The following is a 26,608-nucleotide window of genomic DNA, read 5'->3' on the forward strand; positions in this document are numbered from 1 at the left end:
CCGGTAGGATGATTGGACTCATAGTATGTGGGCATTCCAACCTGATGGTTGAGGGCCTGGGGTATTCCATCCCAAGGGATGATTGGACCCATAATAGCTATTGTATGTATAGTAGGTGGGCATTCCAATCCGATAGTTGAGGGCTAGGAGTATTCCATCCCGGTAGGATGATTGGACTCATAGTAGGTGGGCATTCCAACCTGATGGTTGAGGGCCTGGGGTATTCCATCCCGAGGGATGATTGGACCCATAGTAGTTATTGTATGTATAGGTGTGTGGGCATTCCAACCCGATGGTTGTGGGCCTAGAGTATTCCATCCCGAGGATGATTGGACTCGTAGTATGTTGGCATTCCAACCCGACGGTTGAGGGCCTGGGGTATTCCAACCTGACGGTTGATTGGACCCATAGTATGTTGTTCATTGTTGTATGTGTATGGTTATGTGTGTACGGGTATTTTGGGGGAACTCACTAAGCTTTCGAGCTTACGGTTTCAGTTTATTGTTTCAGGTACATCAGGTGATCGTGGGAAGGCAAAGGCGTGATCGTACCGCTACTCATATTTCATGATTTTGTGATTTGGTTCTGGGGATACTCTGATGTTTAAACTATTTTGAAAACAAGTTGTAATAACTTAATGGTTTTGAATGGGTTAAAATGTTTTAAATTGGCTTGAATTTTATGGGTGTTACAGTATCGATTTCTTGTGCACGACTCAAAAATTCCAGAAATTCACAAAGGCACAATAATGGAGTCAAGAAATGCATCGTTCTTTGAGAATGTGTTTCCATGTCTTCTTAAGGTTGGGACAAATGCTTCAAAGTTAATGGAGCACAATGAATCCTCTTATGAAGAAGAAATAGAGGATGAAATAGAGCCCCGTAGAAGTAAAAGGGCACGAGTGGAGAAGTCGTTTGGAGATGATTTCTACACTTACATGGTTGAAAGAGAGCATCAAACTTTCAAAGAGGCAGTTACCTCCTCAGAAGGACCTCAATGGAAAGAGGCAATTAAAAGCGAAATGGATTCAATCTTGCAAAACCATACATGGGAGCTAGTGGATTTACCTCAAGGTTGCAAACCACTAGGCTGTAAATGGATTTTCAAGAAGAAAATGAAAGCGGATGGAACCATTGACAAGCACAAGGCAAGACTAGTAATTAAAGGCTATAGACAGAAAAGTGGCCTTGATTATTTTGATACGTACTCTCCTCTCACACGTATTACATCCATTAGATTGGTACTTGCAATCGCTTCTATAAGAAATCTTGAAGTACATCAAATGGATGTTAAAACAGCTTTTCTAAACGGGGATTTAGAAGAAGAAATCTACATGGAACAACCAGAAGGGTATGTTGCCCTAGGAAAAGAATCAAAGGTTTGCAAACTAGTGAAGTCATTATATGGGTTAAAACAAGCCCCAAAACAATGGCATCAAAAGTTTGACCATGTGATGTTGGAAAATGGATACAAGATTAATGAATGTGACAAGTGTGTTTATGTTAAAAACACAAGTGAGGGTTATGTTATCTTGTGCCTTTATGTTGATGATATGCTTATCGTTGGTAGCAACGATCAAATGGTTCAATCAACAAAGGACATGCTAAAGGCAAGATTCGACATGAAAGATATGGGTTTAGCAGACGTCATCCTTGGTGTAAAGATCACAAGGACTGCAAATGGACTTACTTTAAATCAAACCCATTATGTGGATAAAATTCTTGAGAAGTTCAACTCCGGTGATACTACTGTAGCTAGGACACCAATTGATACAAGTCATCATCTAAGTAAAAATAGAGGTGAAGGAGTTGCACAAATCGAATATGCAAGAATTATTGGTAGTCTGATGTACCTTATGAGTTGTACCAGACCTAACTTAGCTTTTGCAATAAGCAGACTAAGTAGATATACCAGTAATCCAAGTGATGAACATTGGAATAGTATTAAAAGATTATTACAATACTTAAGATACACTCGTAATTATGGGTTGCAGTATACAAGATATCCCGAGGTGATAGAAGGGTATAGTGATGCAAATTGGATATATGACATTAAAGACTCCAAGTCAACCAGTGGGTTTTTGTTTACACTTGGAGGTGGAGCTATATCATGGAAATCTTCAAAACAAACAGTTATAGCTCGATCCACCATGGAATCAGAATTTATAGCACTTGATAAAAGTGGAGAAGAAGTTGAATGGCTCCGACAATTTTTGGAAGATATACTAGGATGGCCTAAACCAGTTTCGGCAATCTCAATCCATTGCGATAGTCAATCGGCAATTGGACGGGCGCAAAGTGCTATGTATAATGGTAAGTCTTGACACATCCGTCGAAGACACAACACCATTCGACAACTACTCTCAACAGGAGTTATCTCAATCGACTACATAAGGTCCAAGGATAACATTGCGGATCCACTAACCAAAGGGTTAAATAGGGAGTTAGTTGCAAAATCGTCAAAAGGAATGGGATTAAAACCCATTAACGAATAAGTTATTGCGAAGGAAAACCCAACCTAGTTGACTGGAAATACCAAGATCTAGGTTCAATGGGACAACCTACTTGCATATCACATATGTGGATCACTGTGGGGGTCAACCCCAACCCATTCTTATAAATAAAAGTGATGCAGGTTAAGCTTATAGTAGTTGGTGATAAGTTGGAAATTATAACGCTTTAGCTTTTAATGATTATGATATAATCACCTATGTGAGAGAGAAGTGGGGTCGCTTCAAAGGGAATTGAATGGGCAAGTTCCTAAGAGCTCTTACAGAACCAAGCAAGTGTCCATGACCAAAACGGACACATCAATGAGAACCTAACTGGGTCAGGGAGAATCATGTGAGACATGTATTGATTATTTACACAAATGGCCGAACAGTTTAAGGACATCGAGTCTACTGGTCCGCTAGTAAAATAAATATGTATCTTAAGAGAAGTGGGGTCGCTTCAAAGGGAATTGAATGGGCAAGTTCCTAAGAGCTCTTACAGAACCAGGCAAGTGTCCATGACCAAAACGGACACATCAATGAGAACCTAACTGGGTCAGGGAGAATAATGTGAGACATGTATTGATTAATTACACAAATGGCCGAACAGTTTAAGGACATCGAGTCTACTGGTCCGCTAGTAAAATAAATATGTATCTTAAGGGAAGGTTCAATGGGTCAAACCTACCTATCCTGTGCATGATTCAACTGCTGGATTTTATTGCGGATGCTGAAGCAATTTTCATTCATGCGGAGGATTGTTGGAAAATTAATTTAATTAATTTCCAAAAATGGATTTTCTCCATTTTTGAGCATGAATTTTGGACTCTAAATATAATCAAAACGAGTTATTGATTATATATTCGTGTTCACCTCCGTGATATCTACGTTTCGATATATCACACGTCCAAAACGGATTAAAAATGAATGAGAAATTACTTGTCAAAGTAGAGCAATTGGAAGAGAAAATAAAAGAGTTAAGTGGGTTTAAAACTCATCCCACATTGGTGGGAGAATGAAAAGGAAATTGGTTTATAACTACAAAGACTAGCTACCTTTGTAAGACTTATTAGAACCAAGGCTCTCTCTTGCGCGCGCACGCAGGGGGGGTGCAAATGCGAGCCAAATTGGCTTCGGGCTACTGAACTTGTGTGCGAGCGTGCGTCCTGCGGGCACGAATGCACCACCGGTCGACCAGAAAAGTTCAAGGACCTTTTTGCATTTTTTTCCTTTTGGTTAACAGTTACAAAACCGAATTAAGAGCAATTAATCATAGATTTCGGTTTTGATTTCTTGATTAATTTTCTTATTTAATTGTGACAGTTACGATTTCGTTTTAATTGCATCGGTTACATTGGGTAATATATATACAATGCATATGTGACTGATTTTATACACCGAATGAAACGAAATCAATCTCTTCCTCTCTTACGCTTCTGCTTCATTTTCTCTCTCTTGCTGCAACCAATGTATTATCCGGGCCAAGTGAGGGTTCGAGCAATCTAGAAGAATTGCTTTCTACTGTTGTATCCTGGGAAACAAACACCGCTATAGGGCGAATTTGTTTTAAGGAAACTGTGTTAAACACAGGCCTCAGTCAAGATTTTTATGCTTTTGTTCTTTCGTACACTTTTGGGTTATATTTTCCTAACATAAATAACTTTGGGGAAATGTTAAAAAGATCTTTTCTGGTAAGTCTATAATTACTAAGTGGATACATTAAGGTTATATATACTTGAGATTTTATAGACTTAGAATATGTGATTTTCACTCTACTTCCTTTTCCTTGTCTGAATGTGGTTTTAGAGTAGGATTACTTATTCGAATGTCTATTTGATCTGGATTATATATAATCGGTACACACTATGCGATTATAAAAGGACCAGAAAGGATCACATTCGTAAAAATTTAAATTTTCTCATAGATTCTTTAGACATTCCCATTTTCGTATAAACCCCTTAGATAGATGTAGTCACTCCAGCAATCAATAGAAGAGTCAATGAGGATCCAACAGAATTTCATTAGGAGAATTCTTAGAAAGAAACAGATGAGAAATAAAGAAACTATAGAAATCATTTAGTGCCCTTACCCTATTAAGGACACCAATGAGAGATTCGCATGAACTTCCAAGATTCAAAATCTTCATTACGAAGTAATGGGGATCAGTGTCAGAATCGGAAGTAAGATAGCTCAAGAATTCAATATACCTACAGAGGAGAAGGACACCCTATACATACCAGGAGAGAACAAATCATTACCACCCAGAATAGAACAGAGAACAAAGGAAAACCACGCGTGATTCATGTGAAGTGTTTGAGCGCCTTTTCATCTAAGTAAAAACTAGTAAATTGATTCAACCTAGTGAGTTAGTATTTAGATTACTCACATTAAGGTTTGAGCTTATCTTCTTTTCCTTTCACGACTAATAACAATAAATCGGATCACGAAATCTCAATTGATAGTGATTACTTCTCAAATTCATAAGTCTATTTTATGTAGACTTTATTATGAATTGTTTTCAAATCATTTCGAAAGTTGGAAAACGATATCCACCAATCGAAGGTAACTTAGTTTGGATGACACTCGGTTCATAACCATTCTAGAAACTTATTTCTGCTCCTTACCAGGACTGCATCATAGGGATGCAGGTTGAATAATTGAGAACAGTATAACAAAATGAAAGATTTATATGTAGATACAAATGATTAGAATACATCTAGAACCAACGATAGTCGCTCACGAGCTCGTTTTCTTATCTTGTAACAGGATCATGCCTCCGAAGAAACAAAACCAACCCACCGGCAAAACACCAATTCTTCAGATACATTCGGCTACGTTTCAAGTTGCAGTCACAGCAGCTGTAGCAGCTATCATGGCACACCTTAATGCTAACAATGCAAATGTTAGTGGTAATGCTATCGGCAATCCCGATCGTGGTGATAACCAAGTACAGCAACGAGTACCTATTTATAAGAACACTTCGAACCTCAAACCTAATATCCTGAAACGAAAGTTCGAGAACGAGAAAGGGAGTCGTTTAACTCAAGAACCTAACAGAGGGCAACGAACTGGGGCAGTCAATACCCCCATCAGCCCTGTTATTCCAGCACCGACCACGTCGTACTTAGGAAACCTTCCACACTGCAGCAAGTGTAACTACCATCATCATGGAGTTTGCGAGAGCTGCATTGCAATAGATGCAACATGAAGGGGCACACCGCCCGCATCTGTAGAACTCCGGTTGAGTTCATCACTTCAACTTCCAATGTTGGAACCATTCCAATATGTCACCTTTGTGGTGAAATAGGACATTACAAGAGGGATTGTCCGACAGAGAAGAACGACGGGGCAGCAGGAGGAGTTTGACCCCAATACATGGGAAGGCATCAAAGAACCCTACTATATTTTTGGTACGCTTCCAAACCCTAATAATTATCTATAATTATGATTACTCTCCCGTTCAAATTAAATCACATCATTCATATAAAATTTGAAACCCTAACAGGTAAGCTATGATGGCTTAGTATATACATAAGGGTCATTTATAATTATGATTTGTAGACTAAGAGTGAGTAATCCCGCCTCATTTCCTGTTCCTTGTTTGGTTATGGATTTAGGCCAGGGTTGCTCAGTCAAAGGTCTTACCAATCTTAATTATACATGACTTGTATACACCAAGCAACTATAGAGAGACCTAGTAAGGATCATCTCATGAAAGTTCAAAATTTCAAATTATCAGAACCCTCGTATTGGTAGTACCCACCAATTTCGAATCAAAAAGGGGATTCGTAACAATAATAACAAAATAAAATTGAAAGCGCTGAAAACTAAGGTACATAACGCAAACCCTTATGTCATCTCTCATTTCAAAACTTCAGAAGTACCCATGCGAAGGATACCACACCTTCTACCCTGTTCAGTAGATAGAAAACTTGAAGTGAAAAGCACCAAAGAAGTTTCAGAAGTCAGTAACCACCCGTAGTATACCGAATAGACCTCCGAAGAAGACTAAAGTTCGAGAATAAAGTATAAAGAACTCATTAGGGTAATCTATCGCTGCTAAATGTATACGCAAGATTGGCATATAATTTAGACTCAACAAGATTTAGGATGTGTGATGCCGCCCTATTTCATGTTCCTTGTCTGGTTGTGGACTTGGGGCAGAGCCACCCAACCGAACGTTTTGTCAATCTAAATTATATATGACTCGTATACACGAGGTGATGATAGATGAGCCAAGTATGAGTCTTATCGAAGCAAAAGCCGCAGACTTACTACAACAACCGAAGATACCTGAGTGGAAGTGGTAGCGGATTACAATGGGCTTTATAATCAAGTTACCAAGGCAACAGGTGGACTTGATGCCATTTTGGGTGATCGTCGACAGATTAGCCAAGTCCACGCACTTCCTACAATTTTGAAGAAACAGGAAAATAGATAAGATAACTTGAACGTGTGTTAGAGAGATTAGTCAGAGTGCACGGTGTTCCAATATCTGTTATCTCCGTTCAGATAATAGAATCATCTCCCAGTTCAGGCAGTCACTTCAGAAATCTTTGGGAACTAGAGTAGTCATGAGCATATGTGATCGACTTTGGTAAAGTTTGGGATACCCATTTACTAATTAGTCAAGTCCTTTATCATGCTAGCATTTAAAGTTGCTCCATTCGAAACCTTCTGTGGTCGCAAGTGCAGATCCTATCTGCACTGGGCTAAAGTTGGTGACACGCAACTAACTAGGGGTCCAATTTCCAGACAGCACCCTTGCTGGACCGGAATTATTCGAAGAGACTACCAAAAAGAGAATACGAATCAGGAAGCGACATGAAGCTTCCAGAGTTAATCAGAGAAGCTACGGCTTCGATAAAAGAAAACCCTTGGAATTCTAGGTTGGTGACGTTGTCATATGAAGGTCTCACCCCGGAAGGGCAAGATACGCATCAGAAAGCGTGGAATACTAAATCCAAGGTACATAGGACCATTCGAGATTCTTGCCAGAATCGGTCTTGTAGCTTATAAACTTAAACTACCACAAAAACTTAATAACATTCATCCCACCTTTCACATATCTAATCTAAATAGGTGTCTATCCGATGAAACACTTGTTATTTCACTCGATGAAATCAAGTTAAATAAAAGTCTACACATTGTAGAAGAACCAATAGAAATCATGGATAGGAAAATCAAAAGAACCAAGCAAAGTATTATCACGATAGTGAAGGTTCGCTGGATTGCAAACCAGGGACCTGAATACACTTCGGAAAGTGAAGATTAGATGAAACGAAAATATCCATATCTTTTCCCTAGTCCATAAGTATCACTTTAGACTTAATTTCGGGACGAAATTCCCTCTAACGGGGGCAATAATCTTAATCGGGATGAACAAAGTGGTAGAGATTGTAACAAGGTTTCCAAAAATATAAAGAACACTGAAATCCGAGTTATAACGAAGAAGTTATGACCAATCGAAGATCCGCGACAAAACCGGCAAAACATTGTTCAGTGTAAAAAATGAATTTTCAATAAAAGGCTTTTTAGCCATAACAATCTAAATGAAAGTTGTAGATCATGTTAAACCGAGAACTTTCATAAAAAGAACGTTAAAATCTGACTTCGTATGAGGAAGTTATGATTTTTCTAAGTTTAAGTATAGCACTATACAGCAAAAAACTCGAAATAAATATCGAATGATTTTTAGCGAACACAACCTAAACCAGAATCGAAGGTCTCGTCAATAGTAGTACAACGGTAAAAAGACAGACGAAAACGGACTTCGAATAAAGAAGTTATGAATTTTTAACGAATTTCGAGTCCCGGTCTGCTAAAAATAATAATATTAAAAATAAATTCAAAATTTTCCGACGAAGTCTAAACGAAAGTCGTAGAGTATAATTTTACCTACGTGTGCATATAAAGAACGTCGAAAACGGAGCTCGTATACGAAAGTTATGAATTTCGCAAGTTTTGGCCACAAAAATCGAAAAATCTTGAAAACCGGGAAAAACCGCATGGCCACAATTCGGAAACGTCACCTCGCATGCGAGACCTCCCCGTGTCGGACCCGTGTCCTCTTCTGATTGGACCGAAGGCTCGGCCACTCCTGTTCCGACACGCCTCACACCGTGGCTGCTTCCGAGCTCGGCCTCGTGGCCCCTTGCGAACCGAGACACGCGTCCCTCTTCCCTCGCTGCCACGTCGCTGCTGACTCCTCCTCCCCCTCGCCACTTGTCCGAACTTCGGCCTATAAATAGGCTGCGAGATCTCCCGGTTCTTAACTCATTTTTACACAATTTTTCACCCTTTTTCACATATTTTACCCCTTTAAACTTCCTTACAACCCCCCGAAGCCCCGGTATCATATCTAAAACTCGAAGCAAGCCCCGAAGCCCCGAAATTCTCGAGAAGCTAACCTCTTTCCAGTCGAAGTTCTGCCTGCGTAAAGCTCAGTTTTTAATCAAAAACTCGCAATTTCTTCGAGAAAGATCATTTATAGAAACGAAACGCCGCCCAAATCACCACTTATCAGGTGAGTTCATACCCCTATAATATACCTTTTAAATGGTTTTAAATGCTTTTTAGGGGGGGGGGAATACAAGTTGAACATAATCTAAATTGTGTTAATAATTGTATGTGATAATAATCACACAAAGGATTTCCTTATGCTTTTAAGGATTACCAAATACTTCCAAAATGACTTAAAGTCATGTTAAATCTTTAAAGTCATGTAAACTCTTTTAATACTGCTAAATTCTTTGAAAAAGGTTGTATAAATTATTTCAAATTATAATTATCATATCATATTCATATATGTATAAGTATATAAATAAAAGTTAAAGGGCTTAGGACTAAAGAGTTGCCTTATCTCCTTTTCCTTATTTGGATGTGGATTTGAGGTGAGGTTAATTGTCCGAAGGTCATTTCCTTCGTAATCATATACATTATACATATGGGAATATAAAAGGTTACTTCAGTTGGTATCATTACCTTTGTATCATTCTGAGCAAAGGGGTACATTCAGGAGAGATCATGTTAATCACATAGAACGTATAAATTATAATAGGTATAATTTATGATTTAAAACTAAATATACAAGTATGATTCACGATTGTATACTTTTTATTCCAAGTATATTAGGAATGGAAAGTACTAACAATTCATTTATCTATACCAGGATATGTATAATACTTTTAGTATATGGATAATATATTAAAGAAGTAATAATACATCATACCGAGTTTGCATTAACAGGGGTACAAATACAACGTACCAGGGTTAGCAATCACGGGGTAATAATACATCATACCGGTTTTGCATTAACAGGGGTACAAATACAACGTACCAGGGTTAGCAATCACGGGGTAATAATACATCATACCGGGTTTGCATTAACAGGGGTACAAATACAACGTACCATCGTTAGCAATCACGGGGTAATAATACAAACTAAATTAGAAACAAACGAGAAATCTATTTTCTAGATAAGTATACGAGATTTAAATTACTTTGTCAAGAAAAGGTTATAATTCAATCTTTACTCAAACTAAAATGTGATGGTACGTCTTCAGGACATAGCAATACTTGCTATGTTATATCCTTGTAACCAGGATCTCCTGGAGGGGGAGCGGGCATTGTGTGCATAGATCTATATGCGATCGACAATCCCCCATCCCGACTGCTAGCTACAGTCCGGCAGACCAGCGAATGGGGTGACAAATGTCACATATTCAGTTTCGACACCAGTAGATCGTCGTGTTCATTCTAGTCCAGCATGGTTACAACTTTATCACATTTTAAACCCTAATTAACTAGGTTAATATTAGGGTAGTTATTCATCGATAGTTTATTTTTAAGAAATACTACTGTATTAATCTCCTTCCATAAATAAAACTGAACGGTTTTATGGGGATTTAAAAACTACTATTCAGAAACGGTTTTATGGGGATTTAAAACTACTTATCAGAACGGTTTTATGGGGATTTAAAACTACTTATCAGATGGAACTTAGTCATTCACTCTCTTTAAACTAGTATAACATAAAGGACCTTTAGTGGCAAATTCTATAATTCCTTAGTTTATACATCAGAGTTATATATAAGTAATATCCGATTGACAGTGAAATGTGTGACTTCTGCCTTACTTCCTGTTCCTTGTTTGGTTGTGGGCTTAGGGCAGATTCACCCATTTAATTGTTCATTTGATATTAGGTTATATATAACTGGTATAAACTAAGTAACTGCAGAGGGAACTATTGAGGTTATCATTTTATCACATCAGGAAATATAGGATTTTCTGGAGGAACCAGCGAACTTTTCCAAGAACTTTAAAGTATACTTTATTGAACTAAAATACTTATGAACTCAGCAGCTTAAATGCTGATCTACTCTTTCAAAATAACTTGTATTCTCAAGAATCCAATAGACAGGTACACTCCCGAAGCTTTTGAGAAGACTACCTAGTACCGTACTGCGACTCTTGTCTTCTACTGTATCTACTTTGATGTTTGAATATGTAATGTTTAAACACTTATGTAAAACTTATACATATTAATGCAATGGTTGTTTGTACTTTGATTATTATATTGCATGTGTTGTGATACTTACATGACGTCCTCTGCCCCCAAACGTTTCCGCCGTTCTGGTTTGGGGGTGTGACAGATGGATATCCACCACCGCACCACGGTCAGTCAAAATCCCATAATTCAAGACTTAAGATAAATTGTAACGACCGAATTTTAAAAAGAAAATTTTCATTTTTGATTAACCAAAAGACTTTCCACAAACCAAGAAGCTATGGATCTCAGATACATTCTTCGGTACTTCCCACCACATCACTGCCTCAACGTTGGCTGGATCACCCGAAATGCCCTCCTGATCGATGATGTTCCCCAAAAACTGTACCTCTCGCAGCCAGAAGTCACACTTGGAGAACTTTTCATAAAGCTTCTCAGCCCTCAGTGTCTCCAATACCTACCTCAGATGTTGCTCATGCTGCTCCTTGGTCTTAGAATATACCATGATATCATCAATAAAAACGATCACTAACCAATCCAGAATCGGTCTACACACTTTGTTCATAAGATCCATGAATGTTGTTGGGGCATTGGTGAGCCCAAATGGCATCACCACAAACTCATAGTGCCTGTACCGAGTCCTGAAAGCTGTCTTCAGTATATCCTCATCCCGAATCCTCATCTGATGATACCCCGACCGAAGATCAAACTTGGAAAACCAAGACGCACCATGTAACCGATCGAACAAATCATCGATCATCGGTAATGGATAACGGTTCTTCACCGTTAGTTAGTTCAGCTCTCGGTAATCAATGCACATACTGTGGGATCCATCCTTCTTTTTCACGAACAAGATCGGTGTTCCTCACGGGGAACTTCTCGGATGGATAAACCCTTGGTCTAGCAACTCCTGAAGCTGTGTAGATATCTCCTGCATCTCGGGCGGTGCTAGCCGGTACGGTGCCTTCGCTATCAGAGTGGTACCCGACACTAAATCAATGAGAAGCTCCCCTTGCCTCTCAGGAGGCACTCCCGGTAACTCCTTGGGAAAGACATCCTAAAACTCCTGTACAACCGGCACACTGCCCACATCTGTCATGGTCTCAACCCTCGTATCCGAGATATATGGCATAAATCCTGTACAACCCTACTACAGAAATCTCCTAGCTCTCGCAGCTGAACAGAGGGTTGGCCCCTACGAGGCCCTCTCACCGTGAATAACTAGTTCTCCCCCACTTGGGGTTCGAACCCTCACCAAATGGCGCTCGCAATCGATCATGGCCCCATTAGCCCCCAACCAATCCATCCTGATAATCACCTTCAGCCCTCGCAACGGTATCGAGACTAGATCAACATGAAACCTCTCCCCAAGAATATCCAGGACACAGTCCCGATACACCCTCGCAACACTCACAATGCGGTCATCTGCAATATGCACCTCGAGAGGGGAATCCAAAGTTCCCGGCGCATCCCGAAACTTCTTGCTAAGCGCAAGAGACACAAACGATCGGGTAGCTCCCGAATCGAACAAAACGTGAGCAGACATACCATTTACCAAAAAGTTCCCTATACACAAGTACAGTATACACATAAGCAATTCAATAATTCTAAAGCAGGAAAGAATAAACATGTACTAGCCACAACGTCTGGACCTGCCCGAGCCTTGTTGGTAGTTAACTGAATTGCGCGGCTCTTTACCGCTGGAGCATTCGCCTTAACATGGCGGCCATCAATAATCCTCATTGTGGCGGGCGCAGGCGCCACCATTGCTCCTTCCCCTCCCTGCAACCTCGGACAATCGGCCTTTTTATGGCCAGTCTGGTTGCAGTGGAAACAAATCAATCCCTTCTTGCGGAAATCCCTGCTCACGTAGCCCTGATGGCCATACGTATAACATAACGGTCCCGTCCCCTGGCAAACTCAACCATGAGATCTCCTACACTTGGCACACCAACCACAGCCCTGCTGGCCCCTACTAGATGAATCCGAGGTCTTAGGATTTTTAGCCTGACCTACCACTGTCTGTGCCTGCTCCGGCTTCCGCTTGGTGCGGAAGTCCAACTCCATCACCCGCTCACGGGCCTTCTCTACCATCTCATTCAGGGTTTTACACCCTGTGAAGCTCACAAACTCCCAGATATCATCCCTCAACATGGAATGATACCTTGTCCTCCTCATGTCCTCATCCGTAGCGTACTATGGGATCAACAAAGCTCGCTCCTGAAACTTGGTGGTGATCTCCGCCACAGTCTCGGTAGGCTGCTGAAGGTCATGAAACTCCCTCACAAGCCGTTGCACCTCAATAGGTGGTGCAAACTCCACATCGAATCGCCAAACAAACTCGGCCCATGTCATCTCAGCCACACCGACTGCTCTCACCTAGCTAGTCACCACTCCCCACCAGTCTCAGGCTCTGCCTCTCACAATACATGAAGCAAAACCCATCTTTGCCGCATCAGGGCAAGAACTCATGCGCTGGGCGTTCTCAATATCCGCCACCCAAAATCGGTTAACAATGGGGTCCCTGACCCCAAAAAACTTTGGCGCCCCGCACGCCTTGAACTCCCGGAATGAGGGAGTTCGGGCCCCGACCTGGCCCGCAGCAATCTCGGTTGTGAATGACCTAATCCTCTCCTCCATAATCTCCATCATACCCTCCTTGACCGTCCCAAAGATAAATGGGGTAGCGTCAAGGATGCCCCTCGTCACCTCGGCTGCAATGAGCTTGCGCTGACTCTTATCAACGGGCTCAGTACCATTGCCCGATCCGGATCCAGATCCCCCTGCTCTCAATTGTGTCATCACCATGCTGAAATGAAATTTCATAAATCATAATGATCAAGATATCCATATAGGGGATCTTTCCCACACTGGTCCTCCTCAGAGCTTTCAGATCTAACATTGGTTCGGGTACAGGTCCTGTGCTTTCAGTAGTACGGGCCTAATACTACTTTCCACACCTACCTGTACCTTCCCCAAGGCTCCACCTGATAACTCCAATTCGTCCCAAAACAAATCATATCCCATAGACTGCCACATATCTCAAATCCTAGGCTATCCTAAGATTTGATCTACCCACATCAATCAGACCAATCATAACAGGTTTCCTTTATGCATGCAAATTATACACGCTTTCAAATAAGAGATTCTACCCTAGGACCACAACCAGACAAGGAACAAGAAATAAGGCCAAATCAATCATTCTAAGGCTATAAGCTCCTAACCGTATACAATTTTAAAAGCATACACATAGCAAGATTCATACGATTATCATAGCTCAAATATCAGTATAACATGGCTAACATATTGGGGAACTACTTACTTGGCTCGGCCGATCGCGCGCATTGCACTCTCCACTTTTCCATTCTATAAAAGTTTTAAATTTTATTTTATTTTTGAAAACAATTTTACCATTTCCTTAGTTTGAGTCCCGACACACCCGAGAGTATGCCCAAATCCCTCAAACCAAGGCTCTGATACCAACTTGTAACGACCGAATTTTCAAAAGAAAATTTTCATTTTTGATTAACCAAAAGACATTCCACAAACCATGAAATCCCAATTACAACTTTTTTCAAAATTCATATCAAATACAATTTTATTTCAAATCATTAGAGTGTCCCATAAAAATGCCTGAGAGAGACTGCACGTCACGCCATCAAGCCTTGCCCTTTCCCTTGGGCTCGGATGTACCTGAAACAAATCCACAAAGTGTAAGCTAATGCTTAGTGAGTCCCCCAGAGCATACCCCACATACAATCCACATAACACATATCATATTATCTATAAAGCTACATATATCGCATAAGTCATGCATACAACATATAAGGAAGCCATGGAAACCCTTCAGGGTCTTACACCTATTGCCACTGGAACCCCCACATGGTCTTAACTAACTGCCATGGGAACCCCCACATGGTCTTCTCTACCAAGCAGATACAATACAAACTAAACATGCAAATATATACTAGGATGTCATGGAAACCCTCCAAGGTCTTATACCAAATGCCACGGGAACCCGTCGGGGTCTTCCATATAAATGTCATACTAACATAACGCATAGTCAATCGACAATCCACATATCACAAAATGGGCTGACCTTGGTACCTTAGACCCATTGGTATGCTGAGAAGACTCACCTCTCGAATGCTAAACTGACAAGCTAAGATCGGATGAATCCCACGCCCTGCTCCAACTCAGCTGCCTATAATCATCATGTGATTAACTTGTCACAAACCCGAAATACCATAAATACCCTCAAAATCAATCCTGGTCAAAGTCAAGGTCAACAGTCCATGTTGACCTCAACTCGTCGAGTGCATCCTAGCAACTCGTCGAGTTCCTCCCGAGTCCAATCCACTGAATCCATGCAACTCGTCGAGTCACCTAAGTGACTCGTCGAGTTCATCAAATTTCCAGAAAAATAAGAGTTCATGCAGTCCCAAAACCCTAATTCTTCACTACACTCATTCAGAATCTCGAAAATTGGTAAGCCCTACATGACTCGTCGAGTCAACTAAGGGCCTCGACGAGTTCCTCCGGTTCCTTTTGTGTTTAGCCCTTTTCAGTGGGATCTAAGGTCCCAAACTTTAGATCCACCCTCCCCCAATGCAGTTACCACGTAAAGTTGCAAACTTTACATGCATGCAAGGCCTCACAAGGCTAAAACATCAAAACTAAGCTCCCTACAAGGTTTTAGTGCATGGAAAGGGTCTAAGATGGATAAAGTGAGCAACTTTATGTGATTGGGGACCTAGAGAGGTCTAGATCTGGAACCATATCCTTGTGATAAGTCCAAATCTGAGTTTGACCCCATTTTTCACCAAAAGTGGCCATTTACTTCAAAGAAAAGGGATCTAAGCAACTAAAGATCAAGGTAATGACTTTATACCTCAAGATGGTTGCCAATACATAGTAGATCTCGGATCTACTGCTTTTCTCCTTGCTCCTTCTTCTTCACGCTCCACAATCCTTCACAACCACACAAAAAATGCTCACAAAAGCTCTCTCTCCCACTCAAGAAGGTGCAAGGTCCAACTAGGGTTTTCTCTGGCTAATGAAGTGGTAAGGGAGGCCACAAGAGGCGGGTTATGTTCTTTAAATAGGGTGCAAACCCTAAAAATTAGGGTTTTCCTTTACAACACCTACTCGTCGAGTCGGGGCCTTCTAACTCATCGAGTAGGATTTAAAATCATCGTCCTTATACGATCTCTACTCGGCGAGTTGGAACTCCTCAACTCGCCGATTCAATGCACAAAACCTTAAAAATTAGATAAATTAAATAATACCTGGAACAGGTGTTACATAAATAACCTCTAAAAGTATAATACCTGAAAATAGATGTTACAACTCTCCCCCACTTGAACTAAATTTCGTCCTCGAAATTCGCTGCCATAAACAATTCAGGATAATGTCTCCTCATTTTCTCATCTGTTTCCCAAGTCCACTCTTAACCCTTACGATGCTGACATTGCAACTTCTTTAGCTGAATCACCTTGTTGAGTAATGTCTTCGACTTTCTCTCCAAAATAGCAATCGGTCTCTCGACATAGTTCAGACATTCGTCGACCTAAATTTCATCCAAAGGAACCATGGAGGTCGCGTCCACAACACACTTCCTCAACTAGGAGACATGGAAAGTACTGTGGATCTGACTTATCTCCTCAAGCATATCCAAATGATATGCTACCTTTCCCACCTAGGAAAGGATCTGAAATGGTCCAATAAATCTAGGGCGTAACTTTCCCTTCTTCCGAAAACAGATAACACCCTCCCAAGGCGACACCCTCAGCAATACCACGTTCCTAACCTGGAACTCTAACTCAAAATGACATTTGTTAGCATAACTCTTCTACCGGATCTGCGGTATCTGAAGTCTCTACATTACCTATATTACATAGTAAATGAGCTCTGTAGTCTTGAGCACCACCTCCGTGCTCCTCATGAATCTACGACCAACCTCCCCCTAATAGATCGGGGTTTGTCACTTCCTACTATTGAACCTCGAAAGAGGTACACAAATACTTGAATGGTAGTTGTTGTTATTTGAAAAATCTGCCAAGGGGAGATAAGAATCCTAAATCCCGCCAAAATAAATAACACAAGACCTCAACATATCCGCAAGAGTCTTAATGGTCATCTCGCTCTATTTATCGTTATGACGGTGATATGTTGTACTAAAGTAAACTCGAGTACCTAACTCCTCGTGAAACCGCTTCCAAAACCTGGAAGTAAACGTCACATCCCTGTCGTAAACCACAGAAACCAGCACACCATGTCGAGACACAATCTCATGAACATAAATGTGAGCCTACTTCTCCATTCAAGAAATCTCTTGAATAGAAATAAAGTGAGCGATATTGGTTAATCGGTCTATGATGCCCCACATAGTGACCGAACCTCGAGCAGTGGCAGCTTCGTAATAAATTCCATGGTAATCTGCTCCCACTTCCATAGCGGTATATCCAAAGGCTAAATCTTGTCGTGAGGCTTCTGATGCTTAGCCTTGACTTTCCTATAGGTCAAACATCTACTAACATACCGAGCTATGTTCTGCTTCATGCAGAGCCACCAATAATCATGTCTCAAATCCATATACATATTCGTCGCCCCTAGATGAATCGAGAACTTAGACTTATGATCCTCCTCCAACAATGTCTCTCGAGTCCTGCCTGAATAAGGAACCCAAACACTGTCGTGAAGAGTCAACAAACCATGGGTGTCGATATCCAAAGTTGAAACCTGACTAACTACTCTCTCGCTCTTCCAACTCTCCACCTTAATTGCCTCTACACAAATATCTAACAGGAGTGTAACACCCATTTGTAGGCTTCCGATATGTATTTTTTTTTTAATTTTTAAAAAAGAATAAATAATAATAATAATAATAATAATAATAATAATAATAATAATAATAATAATAATAATAAATGGAATATATTAGTCCAGTGGTATAATTGCAATTTCTAGAAATAATTATATGTAAAGAGAATTCAAATTTGGGGGAAGTTTTGCTAGCATGTATAAGTTCAAGGAACAAATCCGGAAATTGAATTGTCTCCTTCTTCGCATCACAACTTCCTTCTTCCCTTCCTTTAAGAATGAAGAGTTTGTGAGACTCTGCTTGGTAAACAGGGTGGTCCGTGATTGTCATGGGCCCTTCACTTTCACTACATCGATGTGGATTGCCTCACGAAATAGCAATATAATTTTTCCAGGCATTTGTAATTGGTGACCTAATTAGAAAACATCTTGCTTCTAACATAGGAGTTGCTAAGAGTCAAATTTGGAAATAAATAAATAAATAAGATTGTATGGGAAATACTTCAGTAAATTCTGGATGACCATCCTATATTGCTGAATAGAGCGCCTACTTTACATAGATTAGGATAATTAGGGAAACGATAACTTTATTTAAAAGATATATACCAGGAAACATGGAAATTTAAATAGTTCTTACAAATGGGTACATAAAATACGACATCAAATTTAGGCAACATAAATTCAGTCTAACGGAGAGAAACTTCACATTTGGATAGCCCCTACTGTTATCATTGCTGATTAGATACATGCGATTCTCCTTCCCACTCGTTCCTCTTTCTCCAACATGAGTCCACGACCAACGTCAAGCCCCCTTTGTTTCATTCATACCGGACACCAATTAATATCGCCGCCACCGTCCATTCTCCCTAGTCTCATCTCCCGGTCGAGTTGCAACGCCCTCATGCTGTCGGAACCCTAGGTGATGCTAGAAGAGAAACCAAGAATGTTAGAACCCTAGGCGAGGATAGAAGAGAAAACCAATAAGGATGATAGTGGAAAGGACAAACAGAGAAAACGAAGGTCGAAATGGAAACGATGATTCTGCGGGGAAGGAGACAACAATTAGAGAGGAGATAGGTTTTTCTTTTAGATTTAAGAATTAATAACCAATGACTTCTTTTCATTAGGTGGTAAGGAAACAACAAGCCCCATATATTTCATATAATTACATGGATATTAAATCTTACTAAATGATGCAAAGTGACATTTTAAACCCGGTAATAAGGCTTTATTCTGCTAGGAAACAAGAAAAAACTTTACGGACCTATTAAACAAATTGCAAATTCATCGATGGACCAAAATGACATTAACCCAAAAAATTTATAAACAACTACTAAAAACAATATATTACAGTTTAATATTTCATACACAAATCTTTTGATAAGAAATACATATTTAAAGTATTATATTCGATAAAACTTTCTAATTTATTAAAAAAAAATACTTTAGTAAATTTATAAATGTATATATTAAAAATAAATAATAAAATATTATTCGTTTTTATTTTATAAACCACAATCAATCCAAAATCCTAAATAATAATTCGGTTTTATTAAAAATCAATCAAAAAATCTAAATATCTCAAATTGGACGATTAGGTTTTATTTCGATCTATAAATTAACCAAACATCAAAAAAATCTAAATACCAGCGATTTCCTTTCCCTCCTTTTTCTATTATTTCTTCTCTTTTGTGTCTATGTTGATTCGATTCAGCATTGCTTGACTATGTTTATTGGTCAAGCCTCGAGGTGATCAGATCTGTTGTGTTCAACATAAAAGGTGAAGTCAGTCAATTCAAATTAACTCTCTATTTCTAAGGAGGCCTAATAACTAATAAGGTTTTGTTATTCTTCCTGTTACTATATTTATTTTGACTAAAGCTCTAGCAACATCATGCGTTTACTTTGGGTCAAACTTTATCTACATTAATTATCCTGCTTCCAAGTTCCAACCACCTGCTTACATCTAGAATTGTCAAGCCCCAGAGAAGTAAAGGGGACGGAAATTACACAAACAGGCTAAAAATGGAAAATAGAATTCTGATCACGGATTTCTGGAAATATCTTTCTAGCTTCTAGCTAGTTTGCTTGGTACTTTCATCCATATTCTCGTTGATTAAACAAAAATATTTCTTGAACTCCGATGTATGTAATACTATGTATATATATCAAGCATCAGTTAGCTATTGTATTGCTAAATCAAGTTAACTCTTCATTTTCTCTGGTCCAGCAAGATGACATGGACATCACCTACAGACGCTGTGCCATGGGTGGGATTGTATATTTGTGCAGCCTCTCTGGTTTGCACTCTAGCAATGGCAGCCGATGTCTACCGAGGCTTTCGACAACGGAAGCTCTGGTTTCCATGCAGATTTTTTACCATCAACTCTGTTTCCATTACACTTATAGCAATATCAACGAAGCTGCCCGTAGATCTAAGCAGTGCCTTGAAAGGACATGAGATAGAAGCAAAGTTTGTGAGTATCACTTTCCTTGTCATCATGTTAGCCAACTTTCTCCCATCTTTAGGTCTTATGAATGACAAGGAACTTCTGCTGAATACTGTGGCCTTATGTATCCTCATGCTCACCATTACTGTAAATATGTTGATCCAAGTTATTAGTGCTTCAGCGAGTTTGTCAATCGCCACAATAATCCTTTTATTTATACTACCAATTCCATGGCCAATTTCAGTAGCCTTGACGGTTTCAGCATCTAGAAGAGTATTACAACAACGATACAAAGAGTTACACATTTTGGCTTCTAATCATCAAGATATAAACTTCTCCAGCAAGCGACTCATATGTTATGTTAAAAAGTATTGGATGATGGCAGAGACTGGTAACCCCCAATTTGCAATTGCTTGTTCACCGATGTCTTCTGCTTTTGGGGTTATATGCTCACTCCTTGCTTCCATTTCAGTTTTTATTTTGATAGACCAGTTTGTTGATAAATCAAATTTTCGGAATGATGCATCAGATTATAAGTGGTCAATCAGTGCAATTATTATCTTGCAATCAATTGGGGTGATAATAGGTTGTATAGCACCAATTTTCAGATGTTTGACTGCCACCAGTCATTTCAACCTCTCCAAGAAATGGAGCAAGAACCATCTAAACGTGTTCCGAGTTGAGAAGTATTGGATAAAAAGGCTTCAGCTGTGGAAAAGCAGCCCTGTCCCTACGCATATCCCAAGCCACCATTGCAAGAAGGTTTTTCATAATATCCGAAATATGATTTTGAACTTTTGTATAGCACTTCAGATAATGATTATAGTTACATGTAACATGATAAGTCTTATTCCCAGATGTTTTCTTATCTTATTCTCATATTGTTACTATTTCGGCAAGTATTTCTTGAAAAGGTTTACAGAAGAACCAAATGCATCTGATTGCAACGCGATATCAGAAATGGAAGAATATAGTGGTTATGTCCTACAGATTGATCCGGATGCGAAGCTTTCAATGAGAATATTACGAAATGCGCTCAACTCTATAACTCGACTTCTTCGCGAGTCTGAAAAGAAAGAGTCAAGGAATCTTATGAAGCTTCTCGAGAAATCTACAGGATTCAACGGAGTAGTAGAGTTCGACAATGAACAGGTCCCACCTTTACATCTGGAAGAAACCCAGAATTGCTGGAGCCTAGTAGCAGTGACACTAACTGCCATTGCCCTTGCACTTCCCAAAATTGCAACCTGCCATGTCAAGGGGTTACTTTCAAGTATGAGGGAAGGTCTCCAATTTGTAAGACATATGGAAGAAAGCCTCAATGCAAATGGTGAGTTGGTAAAGGCAAGAAAAGCAGCAAGACGTGTGTGGACAGACGTTGAAGTATACTGCAAGTGGCTACAAATTGATCTTCAAAAGAATGCTAGAAATGGAAAAACATCAAAGGAGATTCTTCAATGGTTGGGTGATGAAGCTGCAAAAATTGTGATACAGTTTAATATAAGGAAAAATGTAAGTCTGGATCACTCACTTCGTAAGTTCATTGCTGCGAGTTCCATGTATAGGATCAGCCAAACCATACTGCTTCACTGCAATGAGCAAGAAAATTGGCCAACAGATGAGGCACTGTTTGAGTTTATATCAACCATAATCGCAGATCTGCTATGTGCTTGCTTTACCAGCTTACCACGTGTCATAACTACGAACTGCCATGAAGATGCAATAGAGAAAAGGGAAGAGAGTATTCGAATTGCAGCTCAGCTTCTTGGTAGATCCAAAAAGATCTTGAAATTGCTTAAAAAACGCCAACTTCCCAACATAGACATGGAGTCAATGGGGTACATTGATAAGTGGCATGCATTATCTAAGAGTCAGATACCCAATGGTAATTCAGCAAGGATTCAACCAGCTTCTTCAAGTTCTAATGCATCTTTCGTAGTAACTATCATATAACAAGTGTGTGTATCTTATTAACTGTGTACTCAAGAAATATAATGAGGCTCCTTAGGATTTAGCATATCCAGAATTTACTCATCATTAGTGTTACTAATCTCATTAGTGGTATTAGAATGAAATCTTGTGGATTTCAAGTTTCTTAGGATCGTATCTTTTTGTTTTACTCTTTCTTTCTTGAAAAAGGAAATTGTGGTTTATATATATTGTGAATGTCAACTTCTCATAAACTTTTAATTTAAGAATTGTAAACTTAATAAAAAGTTTCAGTTCTTCATTAAGCACCTCCCCGCAGGTATACCTACAATGACACCCGGAAGATTTTATGACCCCAAGTTAGAAACTATGTGTATTGAAGATGTAAAAACTAGTAAGAACTCAGTTACCCAACATCACCATCTATTATATCATTTGAGGATTAACAGACAGGTGGTTTTCAAGAACTTACAACACAAACCTCACTACATAAACCTACACTACTCTCAACAATGAATCACTCAACCTAATCTAGAACAAAATAAAGAACAAATGATAGATCATATTAAACTACAGAGAAAACCCTAAAACAAGAGTTATACAAACGAGAGAGAAAGTGTGTGTGATGAAGGTGAAGAATGTCCGAATAATGACCCGAACAAGTAACTCTTGGCCTTAAGTATCTGGGTCATCTTCAACCCGAAGACCCGCGTGTTAACCCGGTCACATAACGAACTGAGCACATTGCCCCCTTCAACATTCAGCATGTTAACCTGAAATACCCTTTTACACATGCAGTTACAAAATGGCCTTATTTTAATTAACAAAATGTTAGCTTGTATGTTTTAAACATTATTTATTTTAACAGCCCCCTTCAAACTAAACATTTTGAAAATAATTATTTAGAAGAAAAAGGATAAACAAACTCAATTTATCACTAAGACTCTCATGCTAAGTAGACACAAGAGACTTAGTGAATATATCTGCAACTTGATTAGAAGAACTAATTTTAACCAGTTTAACAACTCCTTTTATAATTTTTCCCTTATGAAATGAACATCAATTTCAAAATGTTTGGTCTTATCATGGAAAACTAGATTCATGGCCAATTTAATGGCTGACTCATTATCACAAAATATGTTTACAGGTATAGAAATTTTAAACCCAATATCATACAAAATTTTCAAAATCCAAATTAATTCACATGATAAAGAACTTAATGCTCTATATTCAGACTCTGTACAAGAACGTGATATAGTAGATTGTTTCTTACTTTTCCAAGAAACAGGAGAATTACCAAAAAAATACTACATAACCAGTTACAGATTTCCTAGAAAACATTCTTTTAGCCCAACTAGCATCTGAATACCTTTTTAATAAAAGTTCATCAGATTGAGACTTCAAAAAACTAACACCTTTACCAGGACTAAATTTCAGATATCTTAATAATCTCATTGCAACCTGAAGATGAGCTTTAGTAGGTCTATGCATATATTGACTTAAAACATGTACTGCATATGCAATATCTGGTCTGGTAATAGTAAGATAAATAAGTTTACCAATTAACTTCTGAAAACCAGTAACACTTTCCACCAAAATATCTTTATTATTATCAAACACAACATTTGACTCAAGGGGAGTCTTAATAGGCTTACAACTTAACATACCAAAGTCATGCAAAAGTTTCAGGCAATATTTTCTTTTAGATAAACAAATACCATTTGGAATATTAACAACTTCAATGCCTAAAAAATATTTTATTTTTCCCAAATCTTTTATAAGAAATTGTGATTTCAAAAGCTCTATTACTTTTGTTATTTCACTCTCACAGTTTCTAGTGACAATAATATCATCAACATATACTAACAAAATAACAATCAATTTACCTGAAACTCTAACAACATTGAGTAATCATTATAACTCTGTTTAAAACCAAAATTAATCAAAGAATTGCTTAACTTTTCATTCTACTTTCATGGGGCCTGTTTTAAACCATATAAAGACTTTAACAGTTTACAAACTCTGTTATCATTTTTACTATGACACCTAGGAGGTAAGGTCATATATACATCCTCTTCAAGAGAACTATACAAAAAGACATTATTAATATCAAATTGATACAAGTTCCAATTATAGTTTACAGCTAAAATAAGAACAACACGAATAGTGACAATTTTGGCTACAGGAGCAAAAGTTTCCTCATAGTGAATACCTGTCATTTGATTATACCCTTTAGCTACTAGACGAGCTTTATACCTTTCTATTTCACCATTTGCCTTATATTTTATTTTATACCTTTCTATTTTTAGGTAAATCTGTTATAACCCAGGTATTATTTCTATACAAAGCTTCCATTTCTTGATTCATAGCTTTAACCCATTCACGATTAAGAGAAGCTTCATAATAAGACTGAGGTTAAACTGTTTTATCAAGATTAGAGACAAAACACTTGTTTTTAGAAATTAAATTTGAATAGTTAAGAGTTTTTTCAATGCCATATTTATATTTTCCTTCTACAATATAATCACTAAATTCAGATGGAAGTCTAGTTTCTCTTCTAGTACGTGTTAGACCAATAGACTGAGTATTAAGAGAATCAGAAACGAATGGACTATTTTCCTCAGTCCTGACATGAGAGTCAGGAGAACTAACAGAACTAGGATCAGACCCATCAAATAGAGGCACATTGGACCCTTCAAATCTTAAACTAGTATCTATATCCTTTTATGTAGGATCTGTTCTACTAGGACTCAAAGGAGAATTTAACAGGATCCCACTAGAAACATCATTAGACCTACTAAAAACAGGATTTTGCATTCTGAATGGAAACACATACTCATAGAATTTAACATCCCTGAAAACAAAAATAGAATTTGAATCAAGATTCAAAACTTTTTATCCTTTCTTTTCTAAAGAATAACCCATAAAAACACACTTTTCAGAACGAGCAGAAAAACACAAGCAGCCAAACACACGAAGATTATCAAAATTAGGTGACTTTTTATAAACTAACTCATAAGGAGATAGTCCTTTTAGAACAGAAGAAGGAGTTCTATTAATCAGAAAAACTGATGTGAGAATAACATCACCCCATTACTTTAATGGAACTCCTGATTGAAACATCAGAGACCTAGCAACATTAAGAATATGCATGTGTTTCCTCTCCACAACCCCATTCTATTGTGGAGTGTAAACACAAGAGGTCTGATGAACAATACCATGATTTTCACAAAAGATTTTAAAACGAAAATTTGTAAATTCAGTTCCATTATCAGTTCTTATGGTTTTAACAATAACTTGAAATTGATTTTTTAACATATTAAAAAATATAACATAGCTTTGAAAAACTTCTTCGTTAGACTTAAGAATAAAAACCCAAGTAGCTCTAGTGAAATCATCCACAATAGTCAAGAAGAATCTAAACCCTCCTACACACTCAAACCTATATGGTCCCTACACATCTAGATGAACAAGTTCACCAAGAAATTATGTCATATGAAGACTATTATGAAATGCATCTCTAGTATGTTTGGACTTATGACAAACTTCACAAGGTGGGAGAGAAACATTACTAAAATTGAGTTTATTTTTAAGAATGTTTAAAGCTTGATCAGCAGGATGACCAAGTCTACTATGCCAAGTAAATTTAGACACACAACAATCATTCTTTGAAACAGAGGATTTACTACTTGAAATGTATGGATCAAGGTAATAAAGACCACCAGATTGGTTACCAGTCTCCACCGTCCCCTTGGACTGTGAATCCTGAATATGAAAATTATGTTCATTAAAAACAACTTCACATTTACTATCTTTACACAGCTTATGAACAGATAACAAATTAACATTGAAATCTGGGACAACAAAGACATCAAACAGTGTAAGAGAATTAGACAGTTGCATATTCCCAATTTTATTAATTTGAGCAGAAGGCCCATTAGGGTGACTAACCCTTAGGTTTAATGTAGAAACATTAACTGGATCTTGAAGATGTAACTCAGAACTAATCATATGTTGACTAGCTCCAGAGTCAGCAACTATTAGAACCGCTGTCGTACACGATTTAAACAAATAAAAGTATAAGATAAACTGCTTTATTGCACTAACAGGTAGTACAGGTAAGCAGGGTCGAATCCTCAGGGACACGTACTAATGTTTACACCTCTTTGCGCAAGGTGTGAACTAATTCTTGATGAATGCAATAAACATAAAAAAGGGGGGTTTGTTTTTGAAAATTAAACTAACAGAGATTGAAAATGACAAGAAAATGACTAAATTTAATAGTGATGAAAATTCAAATAAGAGAAAGCAATTTCAGTTTCGCGGTGACTCCCCTAATCATATAATTAACCTTCAGCACAATAATTGGTTATGCACTTGTTTAAACTGGTACTAAAGTTCATTAAC

At 38.4% G+C, this 26,608-nt stretch overlaps 1 protein-coding gene across 2 annotated transcripts in view; it reads left to right on the forward strand.

Moving 5' to 3' along the window:
- The window catches only part of LOC145149895 (uncharacterized), a 49,668-nt gene extending 27,301 nt beyond the window's left edge, over window positions 1-22,367 (forward strand). Inside the window, exons 1-2 of one of the 2 annotated variants that reach the window (XM_079075242.1) lie at window positions 19,825-19,913; window positions 20,053-22,367. In XM_079075242.1, coding sequence (XP_078931368.1) covers window positions 20,057-22,225 — 2,169 coding nt within the window. In that variant the 5' untranslated portion in view covers window positions 19,825-19,913; window positions 20,053-20,056 and the 3' untranslated portion in view covers window positions 22,226-22,367. Of the gene's footprint in view, window positions 1-19,824; window positions 19,914-20,052 lie in introns of those variants that run through there. The other variant, XM_079075243.1, reaches the window with a different exon arrangement.
- The last annotated feature ends 4,241 nt before the right edge of the window (window positions 22,368-26,608 follow it).

This window comes from Lactuca virosa, chromosome 1, assembly GCF_052849685.1.
Source record: "Lactuca virosa cultivar CGN04683 chromosome 1, Lactuca_virosa_CGN04683_v6, whole genome shotgun sequence".
NCBI classification, from domain to species: Eukaryota; Viridiplantae; Streptophyta; class Magnoliopsida; order Asterales; family Asteraceae; genus Lactuca; species Lactuca virosa.